The 18,069-nt window shown below is 59.3% G+C and overlaps 1 protein-coding gene across 3 annotated transcripts in view; it reads right to left on the reverse strand.

Annotated features, from left to right (window-relative positions):
• The window catches only part of CARS1 (cysteinyl-tRNA synthetase 1), a 49,021-nt gene that overhangs the window by 11,521 nt on the left and 19,431 nt on the right, over positions 1 to 18,069 (reverse strand). For all 3 annotated transcript variants that reach the window (XM_036067783.2, XM_036067785.2, XM_036067784.2), the window contains 10 exons: positions 14,016 to 14,156; positions 13,699 to 13,787; positions 11,727 to 11,848; positions 3,221 to 3,333; positions 2,603 to 2,731; positions 2,078 to 2,207; positions 1,867 to 1,970; positions 1,397 to 1,494; positions 998 to 1,187; positions 749 to 817 (listed from right to left, as the gene is read on the reverse strand). In XM_036067783.2, coding sequence (XP_035923676.1) covers positions 749 to 817; positions 998 to 1,187; positions 1,397 to 1,494; positions 1,867 to 1,970; positions 2,078 to 2,207; positions 2,603 to 2,731; positions 3,221 to 3,333; positions 11,727 to 11,848; positions 13,699 to 13,787; positions 14,016 to 14,156 — 1,185 coding nt within the window. The remainder of the gene's footprint in view (positions 1 to 748; positions 818 to 997; positions 1,188 to 1,396; positions 1,495 to 1,866; positions 1,971 to 2,077; positions 2,208 to 2,602; positions 2,732 to 3,220; positions 3,334 to 11,726; positions 11,849 to 13,698; positions 13,788 to 14,015; positions 14,157 to 18,069) is intronic.

Consider the following 18,069-nt stretch of genomic DNA (forward strand, 5'->3'; position numbering starts at 1 on the left):
TTCGGAAGCCAGTTCCTGGGGAGACAGCTGTAGGCTCCCCCTGCAGAAGAAGGCTCCTCACACTAGCTACCATCCAGAAACAGAATTCTAAAAAGGGCTGGCCTTTTTACTTAGTCCTTGCTTCCTGTTCTCCTTTAAATAAGTTAGATCTAAATACCCACACACGCATTCTCATCAAATCATTAAAGATCAAGCCTGAGGAGTGTCTGAGATGAGCCTACGAGCATGTGCCACGAGGGAGGGTCATCGTGCAGTGGAAACCGACAGTCCTGGGGCGACACTGGCCACTGCCGGGGAACTGTCTCCCCACCAGACACACTGCCCGGCGTGCCATCTGAACGCACACGTGCAAGAACGTGAGCGCATAGGAATCCATTACCATGTGGCTACAGCTCAAGCAAAGTTGGTCCCATCGAGCCTGCTGTCCTGAGCCTGAGCTCACGGGCAGCACATGGCAGCACAAGCACCCCAGCAATGGGTCAGGGAGCAAGGCTGAGCTTGCACACGCGGGAGGAACAGCTGACTGGGAGGTCCAGGTGAGCCCCGGGGCTCGGTCTGGAAGGTCCAGGGCCGGTGGGACCTAACGTGGGCCTCTAAATGTCCACAGGGTTGGCCCAGGAGGGGAACGAGGAAGGGAAGGGAGCAGGCGTGGAAGGCAGGAGGGTGCTCCTCGACACAGGCACCATTTCCCAGGGGTGGGGCGACCCCCAGGGAGGGACTTCTCTGTGCCCAGCGGTGCTCTACTCACATCGAGGCTGGTTCCAGGTCCTCTCACTGGGAATCCCAGGGAGCTTTCCTCCTCGATGGCCCCGAAGATCTACAGAGAGAGACAGACGTGCAGGATGAGTGCGTCCAGAGGTCCTGAGAAGGGGCCCGCGGTGACCGGATGCCAGGCCCCGAGCCGCCCGAGGCCTCCGCGGTCACGGCCGAGGCCCACGGCCTGCGTGCACGCGGCACGGCGAGCGCCACAGGCGCCTGCAGTCCGAGGGCTGCCCACCTTCAGCATGTGGGTGAGGTACAGGGCGACGCTCTCCAGCAGAGCCCGGTTGGGCCTCCTCCTGGCGGCCTTGCGGGCTGCCACGTACAGGTTGCACTGGCTCACCAGAGCCCTCATTTCCTCCAAGGCCGTGCGCGTGTCGACGTTGTCACACAGGGCCTCGTGAACCGCCGCCTTCTTGTCGTAAAAGCTACGCCAGAGGAACGGGAGCATCAGCCGGTAACGCCGCGCCCGCGCGCCCGAGCGCTCCAGAGGCCGGGAGGCGGTCCACGCAGACGCGGCGCGCTCGCCGGTGGGTCTGCACAAACGGAGGCCGGGCGCACAGCCTCCCGCCCGCTGGCGGGTCTGCCACGGGGCAGCACGGAGCACGGCGTGCGCGCAGACCCCTAAGTCTCCTACCTCTTGTTCAGTTCCGATTCTTCATCTTCCCACTTTTCAAACCGGCCGGTTATATCAACGGGAGCTCGAAGGATGTCTTTCACATTTAGGAAAAACTCCTAAGGTCAGAAAATTTGGATTAATTGCGTTTAGAAGACTTTTGCACCCGAGCAGTATCCGGGAGAGAGCTCTCATGGTGAAGCGCGTCTCCTTCCCGTATAATCTGGAAAACCACGGCGCTGACACGGCACCGCAGCCGCAGGGAGCGGAAGGTTCTCCTTCAAGACGGGAACGGGTTCCAGGCTTAGCCTGGGACGCCGGCACAGCAGACAGGTGTGCGGGAAACGTGCCCTACGGACACCAGAGGAACGTGGGCACCTGACTCTAGCAGGTCAGCAAGGGTTTCAGGAAAGGGGCGCGGGGCCGACTGCCCCCCGTCAGCAGACACGGGAGCGGGAACGACCCCGGCGCGGCAGAGCGGGGGGGCTTACGCTCATGAACTTCTCGTACTGCAGCGCCGACTCCATGGTGTTGCTCGAGTAATCCAGCGTGTCCTTCCAGGAGTGCATGAGGAAGGCCAGCCGCAGCTGCCGCGCTGGGATGGGGGACAGCACCGCGGTCGGTCCCCTCAGCCCCCTGAGCGGCCACCGCCACCGCGCCGCCACAAGAAGGGGCGCTTGGGTCCTGGGGGGTCGGGCTTACCGGAGTGCTTCTTCAAGGCGTCTTTAATGGTGATGAAGTTCTTGAGTGACTTGGACATCTTGCAGCCGGCGATGGTCAGGTGGCCCGTGTGCAGGAAGTAGTGGACCCAGCAGTCGTTCTCGAAGTAGGCCTGCTCGGGAAGGGGCGGAGAGGGCGAGGTCGGGGCGCCACGAGGCACCTCTGCTGGCCGGGTGCTCTGCGGGCCCTTTGTTCACGCAGCGACGCAGAAGAGGGGGCGGCTCTCCGAGCGGGGTCCCCTGGGGCTCAGAGGGATGGCCCTGGACCAGTGAGTGAGCCGAGAGGCAACGGCCGGTTCCAATCCAGGCCTGTCTGTCGCCAACACTCAGGCTGTTCGTGTGGGAAATCAAACCGAACAACGAGGGTTCAAATCCCACCAGCGAGACCCTGATGTGGGCATCAGGCCGGGCTCAGTGCCTCGCTGGCAGCACCCCTGGCTGCTTCTACCACCGCGGGGGGGACTTAAGCCCCCTCCCAGCGGACACAGCGACCCCAGCCTCCGCCTACCTCCGACTGGGCCAGCTCGTTGTCATGGTGGGGGAACCGGAGGTCAAAGCCCCCCCCGTGAATGTCCATCGAGGCTCCCAGGAGAGTGCCTGCCATGGCAGAGCATTCGATGTGCCATCCCGGACGCCCCTAAAGATCCAAACGGGACCCCGTGACCAACCAGCCTACCCTCGGTCCAGGCGTTCAAGTGTCCCGTGTTCGTGACCCTCAAAACCTCCGAGCCTTATTGGAACAGACGTTATATTCCAACATGAAAATCGCAGGCCAGCCCCTGCTGTCAGGGTCCCAGCAAGCGCTGCAGGCCGAGGCGGGCTGAGGCTCACGTTACCCCCAGAACTGCCCAGCCCGGACCAGAGGCAGGTGCGAACACCCCCTCCCCCGGCTGTGGGCCATCGGGACTGTTGTCACAGGGACCGTCAGAGGGTGGACTGGCCTCCAGCAGCGAGCACCACTCAGAGTCTAAGGCTGGGAGGACACGGGGCCTCGCAGTCCACCCACCCGCACCCCAGATGCACACGGGCAAGTCCTGGAAGGGAAGTCACGTGCCCACAGGCCCACGAGGGTCTGGGGCATCTCGGTGCGCCCACCACCGCAGCCCGCGCCTTCCCGGGAGCACACCTTTCCCCATGGGCACGGCCAGGACGGCTCGCCCGGCTTGGAGGCTTTCCACAGGGCGAAGTCGTTGGGGGACCGCTTCTCGCTCAGGCGGTCTGCCGAGATGCTCAGGTCACCTGCGGACACGAGGAAGCGGGTCACCCGGTGCTGCCTGGCGGACAGAACCATGTCACTGCAAGGCCGCCTCTGGGGGCTACCGGCCAACGCTTCGGATTCCCACTCATCTCCTCCGTCAGCAGGGGCTCCACTACGCCCAGATGTTAGCGCTGCCCCAGCGCGTCCACGTATGAAACCGTATATAAGCTCCGATTCCTGGGGGGCCTGAACCACACCTGCCGGCTCCCCAGATGCCCCTCTCCCCGCCTGCCCCCCATGGCTGCGACCCGGGTCTCGGGTAAGCGATGGCGCTTGGGTCTGAGGGGTGAGGCCACGGTATTTGGTGGCAGCTCTCGCAGGTGGGGCTTCGTGCCGACGGCCTGCACGGCTCCCAGTGTCTGAGGACCAGCGGATCCTGCTGGATGTGGCCCCTTGGCCCCAGAGGTGGCAAATCAGGTCAAGTTCGGTTCCCGGACGAGGCCCCCCGGAAGGCAGACACGGCGGGAGCGACGGGAAAGGTGTGCACAATCACTGATGACCGTGGGAGACTCTCTGGACCACACGCAGGACCAGGGGAGCGCATTAGCGGCCATGAAAATGAACACTTCAGGCGGCCAGTCCCCTTCAGGCGGTGACCCGGTGAGTGGGGGCAGCGCCAGGGCCTTCAGCGGGGCCCCCAGTGCGTGGCCTCAATGCTGCCTTTCCCTGGGTGCTGTCGCCCCCTCGCGGACAACTCCGGAACGGTAACGACAGACCCGGCCTGGTGCCCAGGGTCGCCAACGCGGCCCGACCTCAGTGAGCACCACCTTTCAAGTGCGGAGTCAGGCCACCGTGAAGTCGCCCTGACAGCAGCCAGAGGGAGAGCGCGCCGAGCATCCTTGTACCACAGACCCGAGGGCTACAACACGGGCGCTCCAAGCAGAACACGCGGAAAATACGAGGAAGAACCAGGAAAGACATGCCACGATCATAAACGAAGGGATGCTTGCTGTTGGCCCTCTGGTGTACTAACCAGACAGACCCAAGCAGCAGGACAAACTCCAGCCTCGCCCGTGGGGACCTCTCAGCGATAGGTCACCGCTCACACCAACGACGCAGACGGTTTGATGTGGTGTCATGACATTCTTTTAGCCCCCCTACGTGTGGCAGATAATGTATATTTAAGCTTTTAATTTCCATTATTACTCATGAATATGTTCTGATTCTTAAAATTTTGTTTTGAGAAATTCTGTGACAGAGCAAAGAGGACCCTCTTCCACACACGGCCCGTCTCCCACTCTTCGGCAACCGTCACTTCAGTAGTACTCGCTCTTTGCTCTAGTCTTTAAGACGAGTGAGTCACACAATCCCTTCTGCTCCCCTGGTGTCACTTCTCGTCTCCCTCCCCAGAGGCGACCCCCGTGACCCCACACACGTCAGGAGCCGTCTCTACTAGAGTCCCCGCATGCCAGTGACCCTGCAGTGAGGAGCTCGTGCTGGGGGTCACATCGTGCTGGAAGCGGGACTGTCCCCAAAGGACAGCACGTCCCTCTTCGTCCCTTCGTACTTGCTGTTGGATTCTACTACTCTCGTCCCTGGAACGCAATGCGATTCTAAAGTCAGTCTGGAAGAAAAAAGGCCCAAGAACAAGCGATATTTAAGAACTCCGGGGAGGACCCAGCTGGCTTAGTTGGAAGAGTGAGACTCTCTCCATCTTGGGGTCATGAGTTCGAGCCCCACGTTGGATGCAGAGATTACTTAAAATTAAACAAAAAACAACAAGAACAAGAACCCAGCTGCGGCCAGATGCCAAGGTTTACCGTACAGCCGCACATGCGCTCCCATCTCTGGAGCTCTCCTTCCCGCCGACTGGAGGCGGGCTCCCCGCGGCCTCGCCACCCGCGGCCACGTCCGAGTTCCCTGCGCTGCGCGGCCCACTCTCCCCGCACCGTGTCTCGTCACGTGCAGTTTTGTCCGGACGTATCTGCGAGTCGTCAGTGTTCATTCATCAGTCTTGCACACGTTTTTCCATTTCATTCATCTTTGTGAAGAACCAGCGGCTGACTTATTTCCATTCCATTCTCTCTTCGATCTTTATCTCCTGCTCTCTCCACTGCTCCTTCAGGAGCTTTTGGGCAGCTCACCCCACCCACCTTCCATCTTTGTTCTTTAACTACTAATTCAAACTACAGGCTGCCCTAAGCGGCAGACTGTGCCGTGGTGTCACTCAGGACTGTGACGGTCAATGGGTCCGTCCGCCGCCCGTGTCCCTTTAGTGCTGGTTGCCGGCTCAGTGTGTCATGGGCAGACGACACGGGCTGCGTGACAAGCGACCGCTGGGGAACCACAGAGACGTCCTCCGTGGCCGGTGTGGGTCCTGTGTGAGCACGAGGGAGGGGCCCTGCCTGAATTCGTGCTGTTGAGAGTCCCAGTCTGCTACACAAAGCCCTGCTCCCCGTGTACCCCAATCCTTGCAGGTCTTGTGACCCTCAGCCTGCCCGAGCCACTGCATGTGGGCCGTGCGCAGTTCCTCCCCTCACAGACGTGGGCTGCCGGCACACAAGCCCCCGACTGCCCTTGAGGAGACGCCTCCTTTACTCTGACAAACGCCTTTAGCCTTCGATGGCCCAGGGTCTGGTACCAATGCTACCGAACCACCTTAGCCTATCGTGTCTCCACGTTTCCATGTCATCTTGTGTGAGGTTCCGATGTCTCTTCACAACAGAGCCCCAGAGGTGGAAGTCCTTGATCAAAAAGTGATCAAAAAGCCCCTCCAGGCCCTGCTGTTCTTCAAGAAGGGTTGGTTTTTATGGCCAAACTGCCTTCCAGAAACACTGGAGGGTAGACAGCACGTGCCCCAGCCGTGGGAGAGCCATCCCTGCGCCACGGGACTGCGGCTTCTGTGGTCTGTCCCAGAGTCCCTGAGGGTTTAAGGGTGGAGAGAACACCATGAAAGACAAATCTGATTTGGCCTGGTCCCGGGAATGCCTCGTGTCTACGTTTAATATGGGGGACCCTTCTTGAAGAACAGCAGGGCCTGGAGGGGCTGAACCCCCACAACCGAAACCACGAAGAGCCCCCCCCCGCCTGAGCCCCACCAATGGCAGGAACAGCACGCGGACACACTGTGCACGTGACACAGAACGTGAGCTAGAGAAGAGGTCACGGAAAACCAGAGGAATCCGTGTGCAGTGCTGAGCTACACTCATCGAGAACGATCTGCACGCAGTTCAACTGTGTTGCTCTAGGGTCAGCTGTACCCAGACCACTGCGGGCACGGGGCTGCTGCCCACACGTCACTCGCTGGGACGAGAACAGCTATGAGGTGCTGCCCAGGACCTGACGGTGTGACCCCCCCGCTCACACCCAGAACCGGGACGTCCACACAGGACCTGACGGTGTGACCCCCCCACTCACACCCAGAACCGGGACGTGCACACAGGACCTGACGGTGTGACCCCCCCGCTCACACCCAGAATCGGGACGTTCACACAGGACCTGACGGTGTGATACCCACCCCGCTCACACCCAGAACCGGGACGTTCACACAGGACCTGACGGTGTGATGCCCCCTCTGCTCACACCCAGAACCGGGACGTGCACACAGGACCTGACGGTGTGACCCCCCCACTCACACCCAGAACCGGGACGTGCACACAGGACCTGACGGTGTGACCCCCCCGCTCACACCCAGAACCGGGACGTTCACACAGGACCTGACGGTGTGATGCCCACCCCGCTCACACCCAGAACCGGGACGTTCACACAGGACCTGACGGTGTGATGCCCCCTCTGCTCACACCCAGAACCGGGACGTCCACACAGGACCTGACGGTGTGATGCCCCCTCTGCTCACACCCAGAACCGGGACGTCCACACAGGACCTGACGGTGTGATGCCCACCCCGCTCACACCCAGAACCGGGACGTTCACACAGGACCTGACGGTGTGATGCCCCCTCTGCTCACACCCAGAACCGGGACGTTCACACAGGACCTGACGGTGTGACCCCCCCTGCTCACACCCAGAACCGGGACGTCCACACAGGACCTGACGGTGTGACCCCCCCCCACTCACACCCAGAACCGGGACGTTCACACAGGACCTGACGGTGTGACCCCCCCTGCTCACACCCAGAACCGGGACGTTCACACAGGACCTGACGGTGTGACCCCCCCGCTCACACCCAGAACCGGGACGTCCACACAGGACCTGACGGTGTGACCCCCCCCACTCACACCCAGAACCGGGACGTTCACACAGGACCTGACGGTGTGATGCCCACCCCGCTCACACCCAGAACCGGGACGTTCACACAGGACCTGACGGTGTGATGCCCCCTCTGCTCACACCCAGAACCGGGACGTGCACACAGGACCTGACGGTGTGACCCCCCCACTCACACCCAGAACCGGGACGTTCACACAGGACCTGACGGTGTGACCCCCCCGCTCACACCCAGAACCGGGACGTTCACACAGGACCTGACGGTGTGATGCCCACCCCGCTCACACCCAGAACCGGGACGTTCACACAGGACCTGACGGTGTGATGCCCCCTCTGCTCACACCCAGAACCGGGACGTGCACACAGGACCTGACGGTGTGATGCCCCCTCTGCTCACACCCAGAACCGGGACGTCCACACAGGACCTGACGGTGTGATGCCCACCCCGCTCACACCCAGAACCGGGACGTTCACACAGGACCTGACGGTGTGATGCCCCCTCTGCTCACACCCAGAACCGGGACGTTCACACAGGACCTGACGGTGTGACCCCCCCTGCTCACACCCAGAACCGGGACGTCCACACAGGACCTGACGGTGTGACCCCCCCCCACTCACACCCAGAACCGGGACGTTCACACAGGACCTGACGGTGTGACCCCCCCTGCTCACACCCAGAACCGGGACGTTCACACAGGACCTGACGGTGTGACCCCCCCTGCTCACACCCAGAACCGGGACGTTCACACAGGACCTGACGGTGTGACCCCCCCCACTCACACCCAGAACCGGGACGTTCACACAGGACCTGACGGTGTGATGCCCACCCCGCTCACACCCAGAACCGGGACGTCCACACAGGACCTGACGGTGTGATGCCCACCCCGCTCACACCCAGAACCGGGACGTCCACACAGGACCTGACGGTGTGATGCCCACCCCGCTCACACCCAGAACCGGGACGTTCACACAGGACCTGACGGTGTGACCCCCCCGCTCACACCCAGAACCAGGACGTTCACACAGGACCTGACGGTGTGATGCCCACCCCGCTCACACCCAGAACCGGGACGTTCACACAGGACCTGACGGTGTGACCCCCCTGCTCACACCCAGAACCGGGACGTTCACACAGGACCTGACGGTGTGACCCCCCCGCTCACACCCAGAACCGGGACGTTCACACAGGACCTGACGGTGTGACCCCCCCGCTCACACCCAGAACCGGGACGTTCACACAGGACCTGACGGTGTGACCCCCCCGCTCACACCCAGAACCGGGACGTCCACACAGGACCTGACGGTGTGACCCCCCCGCTCACACCCAGAACCGGGACGTTCACACAGGACCTGACGGTGTGATGCCCACCCCGCTCACACCCAGAACCGGGACGTTCACACAGGACCTGACGGTGTGATGCCCCCTCTGCTCACACCCAGAACCGGGACGTGCACACAGGACCTGACGGTGTGACCCCCCCTGCTCACACCCAGAACCGGGACGTCCACACAGGACCTGACGGTGTGACCCCCCCCCCACTCACACCCAGAACCGGGACGTTCACACAGGACCTGATGGTGTGACCCCCCTGCTCACACCCAGAACCGGGACGTTCACACAGGACCTGACGGTGTGACCCCCCCTGCTCACACCCAGAACCGGGACGTTCACACAGGACCTGACGGTGTGACCCCCCCCACTCACACCCAGAACCGGGACGTTCACACAGGACCTGACGGTGTGATGCCCACCCCGCTCACACCCAGAACCGGGACGTCCACACAGGACCTGACGGTGTGATGCCCACCCCGCTCACACCCAGAACCGGGACGTCCACACAGGACCTGACGGTGTGATGCCCACCCCGCTCACACCCAGAACCGGGACGTTCACACAGGACCTGACGGTGTGACCCCCCCGCTCACACCCAGAACCGGGACGTGCACACAGGACCTGACGGTGTGATGCCCACCCCGCTCACACCCAGAACCGGGACGTTCACACAGGACCTGACGGTGTGACCCCCCCACTCACACCCAGAACCGGGACGTTCACACAGGACCTGACGGTGTGACCCCCCCGCTCACACCCAGAACCGGGACGTTCACACAGGACCTGACGGTGTGATGCCCACCCCGCTCACACCCAGAATCGGGACGTCCACACAGGACCTGACGGTGTGATGCCCACCCCGCTCACACCCAGAATCGGGACGTCCACACAGGACCTGACGGTGTGACCCCCCCGCTCACACCCAGAATCGGGACGTTCACACAGGACCTGATGGTGTGACCCCCCCGCTCACACCCAGAACCGGGACGTCCACACAGGACCTGACGGTGTGACCCCCCCGCTCACACCCAGAACCGGGACGTCCACACAGGACCTGACGGTGTGACGCCTACCCCACTCACACCCAGAACCGGGACATTCACACAGGACCTGACGGTGTGACGCCCACCCCGCTCACACCCAGAATCGGGACGTCCACACAGGACCTGACGGTGTGACCCCCCCCCGCTCACACCCAGAACCGGGACATCCACACAGGACCTGACGGTGTGACCACCCCGCTCACACCCAGAACCGGGACGTCCACACAGGACCTGACGGTGTGACCCCCCCGCTCACACCCAGAACCGGGACGTCCACACAGGACCTGACGGTGTGATGCCCACCCCGCTCACACCCAGAACCGAGACGTCCACACAGGACCTGATGGTGTGATGCCCACCCCGCTCACACCCAGAACCGGGACGTTCACACAGGATCTGACGGTGTGATGCCCACCCCGCTCACACCCAGAACCGGGACATTCACACAGGACCTGACAGTGTGACGCCCATCCCCCCACTCACACCCAGAACCGAGACATCCACACAGGACCTGACGGTGTGACCCCCCCCGCTCACACCCAGAACTGGGACGTCCACACAGGACCTGACGGTGTGACCCCCCCTGCTCACACCCAGAACCGGGACGTTCACACAGGACCTGATGGTGTGCTGCCCCCCCACCCCCTCTCATACCCCAAACCGGGACGTTCACACAGGACCTGACAGTGTGATGCCCCCTCTGCTCACACCCAGAACCGGGACATCCACACAGGACCTGATGGTGTGACCCCCCCGCTCACACCCAGAACCGGGATGTCCACACAGGACCTGACGGTGTGACCCCCCCCGCTCACACCCAGAACCGGGACATCCACACAGGACCTGATGGTGTGATGCCCCCCGCTCACACCCAGAACCGGGACGTCCACACAGGACCTGACGGTGTGACCCCCCCGCTCACACCCAGAACCGGGACGTCCACACAGGACCTGATGGTGTGATGCCCCCCGCTCACACCCAGAACCGGGACATCCACACAGGACCTGATGGTGTGACCCCCCCGCTCACACCCAGAACCGGGACGTCCACACAGGACCTGACGGTGTAACGTGCCGCCCCCCCCGGCTCATACCCAGAACTGGGATGTTCCCACAGGACCTGATGGTGTGATGCCCCCCGCCCCCCCCTCATACCCAGAACCTGGACGTTTACACAGGACCTGACGGTGTGACCCCCCCCGCTCACACCCAGAACCGGGACGGTCACACAATTCCTGCCTGGCTTGTCCCAGGGCACCTTTCAAAATAACCACACAGAGTTGAGCCCATGGCAGGCAGCAACCGCTGTCCCCACCGCCGTATAAGGACCGGGCGCCTGCTCTCCCCAACTCGTGACGCGCGTTCTGGAACTTGTAAGTAACACACCTTGGGAGTGCACTTCCTCCGTGTGGGGCTATTGAAACGGTGCCTTCACCTGAAACGGCCCCGGGGGTTTCCGGTTGCCCAACGCGGGAGCTCCGCTGCTGAGGGGGCTGCTGCCGACCCTGTGTGGGTGGCTTTTGTGCCCTCGTTCAGCAGGTCACCACCTGCATATTGCTAACACACCAGCGCTGGGTGTCCGACACACGGCGCACAGCGTGTCCCACCCTGACCCTCAGGTGCTCTCGGCACAACAAACGCCAGCCCTGTGGACCCGGGCCCGAGTCTGCTGTGCTTTCAAGATGCTCTTGGATACACTCGCTTTTTTGCTTCTCGTGGAAAGCTCCTAAAATCCCGAGGGAACAAGGCAAGGCTCCCAGGCGCCCAGGGGAGCATGGCCGGGGCTAGGGAGGGGGAAGAAGCCCCCCACCCCATCACCAAGCTCAGTTTACCTTCCCCTTCCTGCAGGGCTTTCTGGTCCCCAACAGCCTCAGGCACCAGCTTCCCGTAGGAGTGTCTGTCGCTGGAAGCAAACTTCACCGTATCAAAGTAGACGGACCCATTTGAGGCGTAGCTGGAAAATAAGAACGAGGTTGTGGGAAAGCGGATCGATTCGAAGACAGCCAAAGCACCTCGCAGGAGGATGACCCGAAGAGCCGAGTGTTACACGGCCCGCGTGCTGCTTCCATCTGCTCTGCCTTCTGCGTCCGGGGCCGGCTCGGCCATTTACCGCTTCTGTGGTGCAGCGACTCACAGCCACGGCTGCTGTGCAGGCCGAGCGGGCCTGCCAAGGACACTTCACGCCGCAGAAGCCAACTCCTCACTCGCCGGGCAGCGGGTCCCCCTGCACACCCTCTGCCTCGTGTCCTATGGCCCTGCAGCTCCCGCCCGGTCCCCGCCTCAGCGACGGCGTGCTCCCGCCAGGCCCTCCCTCTGGCTACATTCTACCCACCTGCCCAGCCAAGGCTCTCTGCCTCCCAGAAGCACTCCAGGTTACTCCAGCCCGGAATGATCTGTCTTCTCCCACCTTGGCCTTGCCCACGGCACGCAGTTTGGCACACGATCTCGTGCCGTCCTGAGTGGTCGTGTTAAGTGGGGCAGAGAGAGGAGGCGCCTGTCACTTCCGGAGAACCTGTGCTGCTCCGGGCCCACACCAGGAGTTGGCCACTCCTCACTTGGTCCAGCAGACGCCACGTCTGCCCCACGAGGCGGGAAGCAATCTCCTACAGCGGGGGCGCCGCCGACAGGCGCCGTGTGCTGTAGACACCACGCTCCCGTTTATGCCTCCATTTCTTGGTGATTTCTGACCGTGCTCACTGCAGACACTTGGACCGTGTTTCCCGCAGGCAGGTGGTGCTAGGACCGGAGGCCAGGGCCGGGGCAGTGTGCGGAATCACAGCCGGGCGAAGGGCCCCGAGGGAACCACACCTGCCCTGGGAGATGACTCGGGGACAAGTGCTCTCTGCTCACACAGTGAGGCCGCGCCTCCAGACACCCGGCAAGTCCACGCTCCCCAGGCCAGGCCACGTGCTCACGGTCTGAGCTGTGGGCACCCTGGTGGGCTGCAGGCAGGGGTTCCCTACAGCACCCCCATCCTGGCCACAGCCCCAGGCCCACCTGGCAGGGCTGGGCCCAGGCCCCGGGCTGCACCAGCAAGTCTGCTGGGGGCTTCGGGGACAGGCTGGGCACAGCTGGCAGCACCCTCTTGCTCTTCCTTCCTGCCTTGAACAGAGAGATGGCATCTGTACGGCTAAATCCCTGCCGGATGGCGACCAGTATCAAGGAAAGCCCGGGGAGTTCTCTTACAAAGCAGCCCTGAAGCTGAGGACCCGGCGGCACGGAGGAAAGAGGCCTGCTAGGAGGTCAGTGTGTAAAGGCACGCCACTATGGGGAAGTCGCGGGCTCGACCGTATCCTCCCCAAATTCATACGTACGGTCCTAGCCACCAGCACCTGCGAATGGGAGTGTATTTGGAGACAGGGTCTTCCCAGAAGGAAAGCGAGGTCAGCAGGGTGAGCCCTGACCCAGTGTGACCCCTACACATCGATCTGCAGAAGAGGACATCGGGACACAAAAGGAGCCCAAGCAGCCCACGTGCAGAGTGACGAATGTGTGAGAAGTCTGCGAGACGGCCACGGTCTGTGCCAAGGAGCGGGGCTGGGACACACCCTTCCCTCAAGGCCCTCAGAGGAACCCGTCCTGCGGGCACGCTGGCGGCCTCAGACACCTGCCGTCTGGAGCTGGGAGCAAATCCGCTTCTGCTGCTTCAGCCGCCTGGTCTGTGGGCTTGGTGACGGCAGCGCCAGGCGCCCACACGCCCAGTGGCTTCCCTGCTCCGCATCCCCTCTCAGAGACGGAGAGTTGCCTTCCTTGGCAAACCTTCCCCTGAACGGTGCACTGACCCGAGGAGGGCCCTCAGCTCACCCGTAGCCATTGTCCACGATCTTCTGGACAAAGTTCACGATCTCTGGCACGTACTCGCTAACACGGGTTAAGACGTCTGGAGGGAGAACCTGTGGGCGGCCAGAGAAGGTCCCGGTTCTTCCTTCAGAAATGTCGGCCTCAGACGAGCACGCCCCAAGAAACCAGCAGAACCAAATGCTGGCAGAGAAGCCCCCTGTGCCCTCGGCTCGCATGTGAAACCACACTCAGCGAGCGATTAGGAACATGGCCCGGGTGGCGTGAGGCCGTTCGGGCATTGGGGCGCAGACAGCAAGCACGGGCTCATCGGCCGCACTTACGTTCAGGGCCTCCATGTCTCTGTGGAATTCCTCTTCCCAGAACTTGGGCAGTTGGGAGAAGATAGAATTGTCAGTAACCTCACTGCCGAGGGTGGAGTCCAGCCAGTCAGAGAGCAAGTCCTTTGCTTCTTCCAACAGCACCTGGACAAAAAGAAAGTGAACGTCCACACACGTGTACGAGCTGATCACATAAGACCGCATCTCACGCAGTTGGTCTGAGTTAATAATGGCCTCGAATTCAAAGATGTGCAGCACAGAGCCCTGCTCCACGACGGGCTGCCATCCCTGCGAGACCACGACGCTCCTGTGAACGGCTCAGCACTCAGACAAACACCAGACCGTGACCGGGAGGCGCAGGGGCACGTTCAGGAGAGCTGACTGCGGCCAGGATGCGGCCGGGCGTCCACAGGACGTTCAGGTGGTCAGGCGATGGGCAGAGTCCCGTCCTGGAGGGAGGTGTCAAGGCCATGGTGCCCCGACAGTCAGGGGCCATCAACCGAAGAGGCCAGCCCCGTGTCACGCACCACAACAGTGCAGCGTTGGTACAAGACCTGTCCTGTCACCGCAGCACCTACGTCACCTGGGAGAAATGTCCATCTGTGATGGGATGTGAGTGTCATGGCCGCGGCCTGAGCCTTGCAGGCTGCGGGGACCCTGAGGTCCGGCTCTGGAGGAACCGGGGTTTCCAGCACGTGAACTGTAGTGACAGGCACGTGGGGACAGGCAGGCGGTCTGCAGTCCACCCGTGGGGGCGAGAGGGCAAAGAACAAAGGGCGGAGGGAGAAGGTGAAGGGCAAGTAGATGTGGAAGACAAAGGGAGGCCACGCAGGGTGGGCACGTTTGTACGCATGGCGCTGACAGGGAAGGGGCGGCTCGGGCGTCCCACCGAGCCCCCAGGGAGAACTGTCCTGCTGACTGTTGCTGGGCTGGCAAGCAGTGACGGGGACCCGCCAGGATGCTCGGGCCAGAGGCGCGACACGCTGGAGGCTGGGCCCCACGCACGGCCCGTGGGCCGCCCTCGAGCCCGGCCACCCCACCCTGCGCGCTCACAGCAGGCCCTTCTACTCGGTACCTCACGTCTGGCTATGGAGAAAAAATGACAAGGCACACCAAAAGGCAAAAAACATCAAAGACAGAGCAGCAACAGAACCAGACGCGGCAGGGCTCCGGCAGCACTCAGCCCAGCGGTCTGAAACGACCAGGACAAACACGCTCGGGTGTTCCCGCTTTCTGCGCCTGTGGTTCAGGGTCTGCTGTGAGCTCAGGGAACCTCAGGCAGGACACCACACCCAGGCATTCCACAGGAAAGCTGCAGAAAATCCCGAAAGGAGTCCGAGGACAAAACCTTGCCCATAGAGGAACAAAATAAGAACCGCACCCAATTCGTCCTCACAAAGCATGTAAGCAAGAGATGTGGGGGACGCTTCAATGTCGAGAGAAAACACTCACCACCCTCGAACTCTGGACCCTGCGAGCTTATCCTTCAAAAGCAAAGGGAGACAAAAGCTCTCAGGCAGACAAAAATCAAGGGAACTTGTTGCCCGTAGACCTGCTTTGCAAGAAATGTGAAAAAGAAGTTCTTTAGAGAGAACAAAAATAATAGAGGTCAGAAACGGGTCTGCACAGTGAGGGAGAGCATCGGAGAGAAGATGCAAAGGTAAAATGAAAACTTTTGTTTTTCCTTTTTTAAGAAAAAGTATTTATGTATTGAGAGAGGGAGAGAGAGTGTGTGTCAACAGAGGGGAGGGGCAGAAGGAATCTTAAGCAGACTCCCTGCTGAGCGTGGAGCCCACTACGTGGCTCGATCTCATGACCCTGAGATCATCGCCTGAGCCGAAACCAAGAGTCAGGCACTCAACCGGCTGAGCCACCCAGGTGCCCCAAAACTTTTGTTTTTCTTCATTGATCTAACAAGTAACAGTTTATAGCAAGAACGTTATCAATCTGCACGCTTATGTACATACTTTATGCACACATAGTCCCCCCACCCCAGGTTTTTAGATAGGTAAAATGGACAACAGCAACAACATGAGGACGGGAGGCAGAACTAGATCATTCTGTTATTGTAAAGCACCCCTAGGACCACGCAGTATAGTGTCTTTGAAAGTGGACTGAAATTAGTGGTGAGTGTATATTGCAAACTGTAGGGCGACCACTAAAAAAAAGAAAAAAAAAAAGGTATAACTGATATGCCGTAAGAGGAGAAAAAGTGGAATCATGTAAAATGTTCAATCAAAACCACAAAAGACAGAAAAGGAGTGGAAGAAATCAATGGGAACAAGGAACAGGGCAGTGAATAGAAAACAATACACACAGTGGCTAGGAATCCAGCTGTCTCCGTACCACCGTGAATGTCAGTGGTCTAAACGCACCAGATAGAACAGTCAGGTAGATCAAAATACAAGCCCCAAATGTATGTTGTCCACAAGGAACCCACTTTAAATATAAAGACACGTATAAATTAAAAGTAGACGGATGGAGACAAATGTACCATGCTATCACAAATCAAAATAGACCAGGAGTAGCTTGTTTTAGACAGAGCCAACTTCAAAGCCAGGACAGTCATCAGGGATAAAGAAGAGCTTGGCCAGACAAAGGGGTCAGTTCTCTAAGACAGCGGTGCTTCCGGTGCATGGGCCCAATGGCAGGGCAGCAAACTACATGAGGCAAAAGCAAACAGAACTGCAAGGACAAACAGATGAATCCGTGAAGGTAGTTGGGGACTTCAATACCCCTCCCTTGGGCGTGGACAGACCCGGCAGGCAGGAGATCAGTAAGGACATTGTTGACCTCAACTACACGCTCAGTCAGCTGGATCTAATGGACATCTATAGACCACTTGGTCCAATAGCAGCAGAACACACATTCTTCTCAAGCTCACAGGGAACGTTCACCAACACAGACCACAGGCTGGGCCATACAACACGTCTGAACAAATTTAAAAGAACAGAAATCATACATTGTGTCTGCTCTCAGACCACGGTGGAACTGAACTAGAGATCAGTAAGAGAAAGAGAGCTGGAAAGTTCCCACAATACATGGAGATCAAACAACACACTTCCAAAGAACACACGGGTCAAAGAAGGTATCTTGAGAAAAAATTAAAAATTTTTGAACCAAAATGAAAATGAAAACACACCTTATCAAAATTTGTGAGATGCAGCAAAAGTAGTGCTTAGAGGACGTCTATAACACTAGGTGCACAGATTAGAAAAGAAAAAAGGTCTAAAATCAAGCTAATCTAAGCTTCCATTTTATGAAACTAGAAAAAGAGAAACAAGTTAAATCCAAATGGGAGAAAAGAAATAATAAAAATTAAAGCAGAAAACAGGAAATCAATAGAGAAAAATCAACAAAACCAGAAACTGGTTCTATGAGAAAATGAATAAAATTGATGAGCCTCTAGCCAGGCTACTACCTAAGAAAAGGGTACTAATACTAATACTAATACCCAAAAGAGGGCCATCACTACAGACCTCACGGAAATTTAAAAACTTAATAAAAAAACACTATACACAACTCTGTGCCCCCAAGTTTGATAACCTGGATTAATGGACCAATTCTTTGAAAGACACAAGCTACCAACACTCACACAAGATGAATAAACAATCTGAAAAAGCCTATTAGCTAGTAAAGAGATTTAATTAAGAATTTATAACTTTCCAAGCGCCTGGGTGGCTCAGTCGTTAACCGTCTGCCTTCGGCTCAGGTAATGATCCCAGGGTCCTGGGATCAAGCCCCGCATCGGGCTCCGTGCTCGGCGGGGAGCCTGCTTCTCCCTCTCCCACTCCCCCCTGCTTGTGTTCCCTCTCTCGCTGTGTCTCTGCCAAAAAAATAAATAAAATCTTAAAAAAAAAAAAAATTTATAACTTTCCAAAACAGAAATCACCTGATACAGAGGAGTTTACTGGTGAATTTTACTAAACATTTAAGGAACAAATGATATCAGTTTTCTACAGTTTTTCAGAGGACAGAAGCAGAGGGGCTACTAACTCATTCTATGAAGACAGTATTACTCTAATTACCAAAAGCTAAGACATTACAAGAACAGAAA

Source organism: Halichoerus grypus, chromosome 11, assembly GCF_964656455.1.
Source record: "Halichoerus grypus chromosome 11, mHalGry1.hap1.1, whole genome shotgun sequence".
Classification (NCBI taxonomy): domain Eukaryota; kingdom Metazoa; phylum Chordata; class Mammalia; order Carnivora; family Phocidae; genus Halichoerus; species Halichoerus grypus.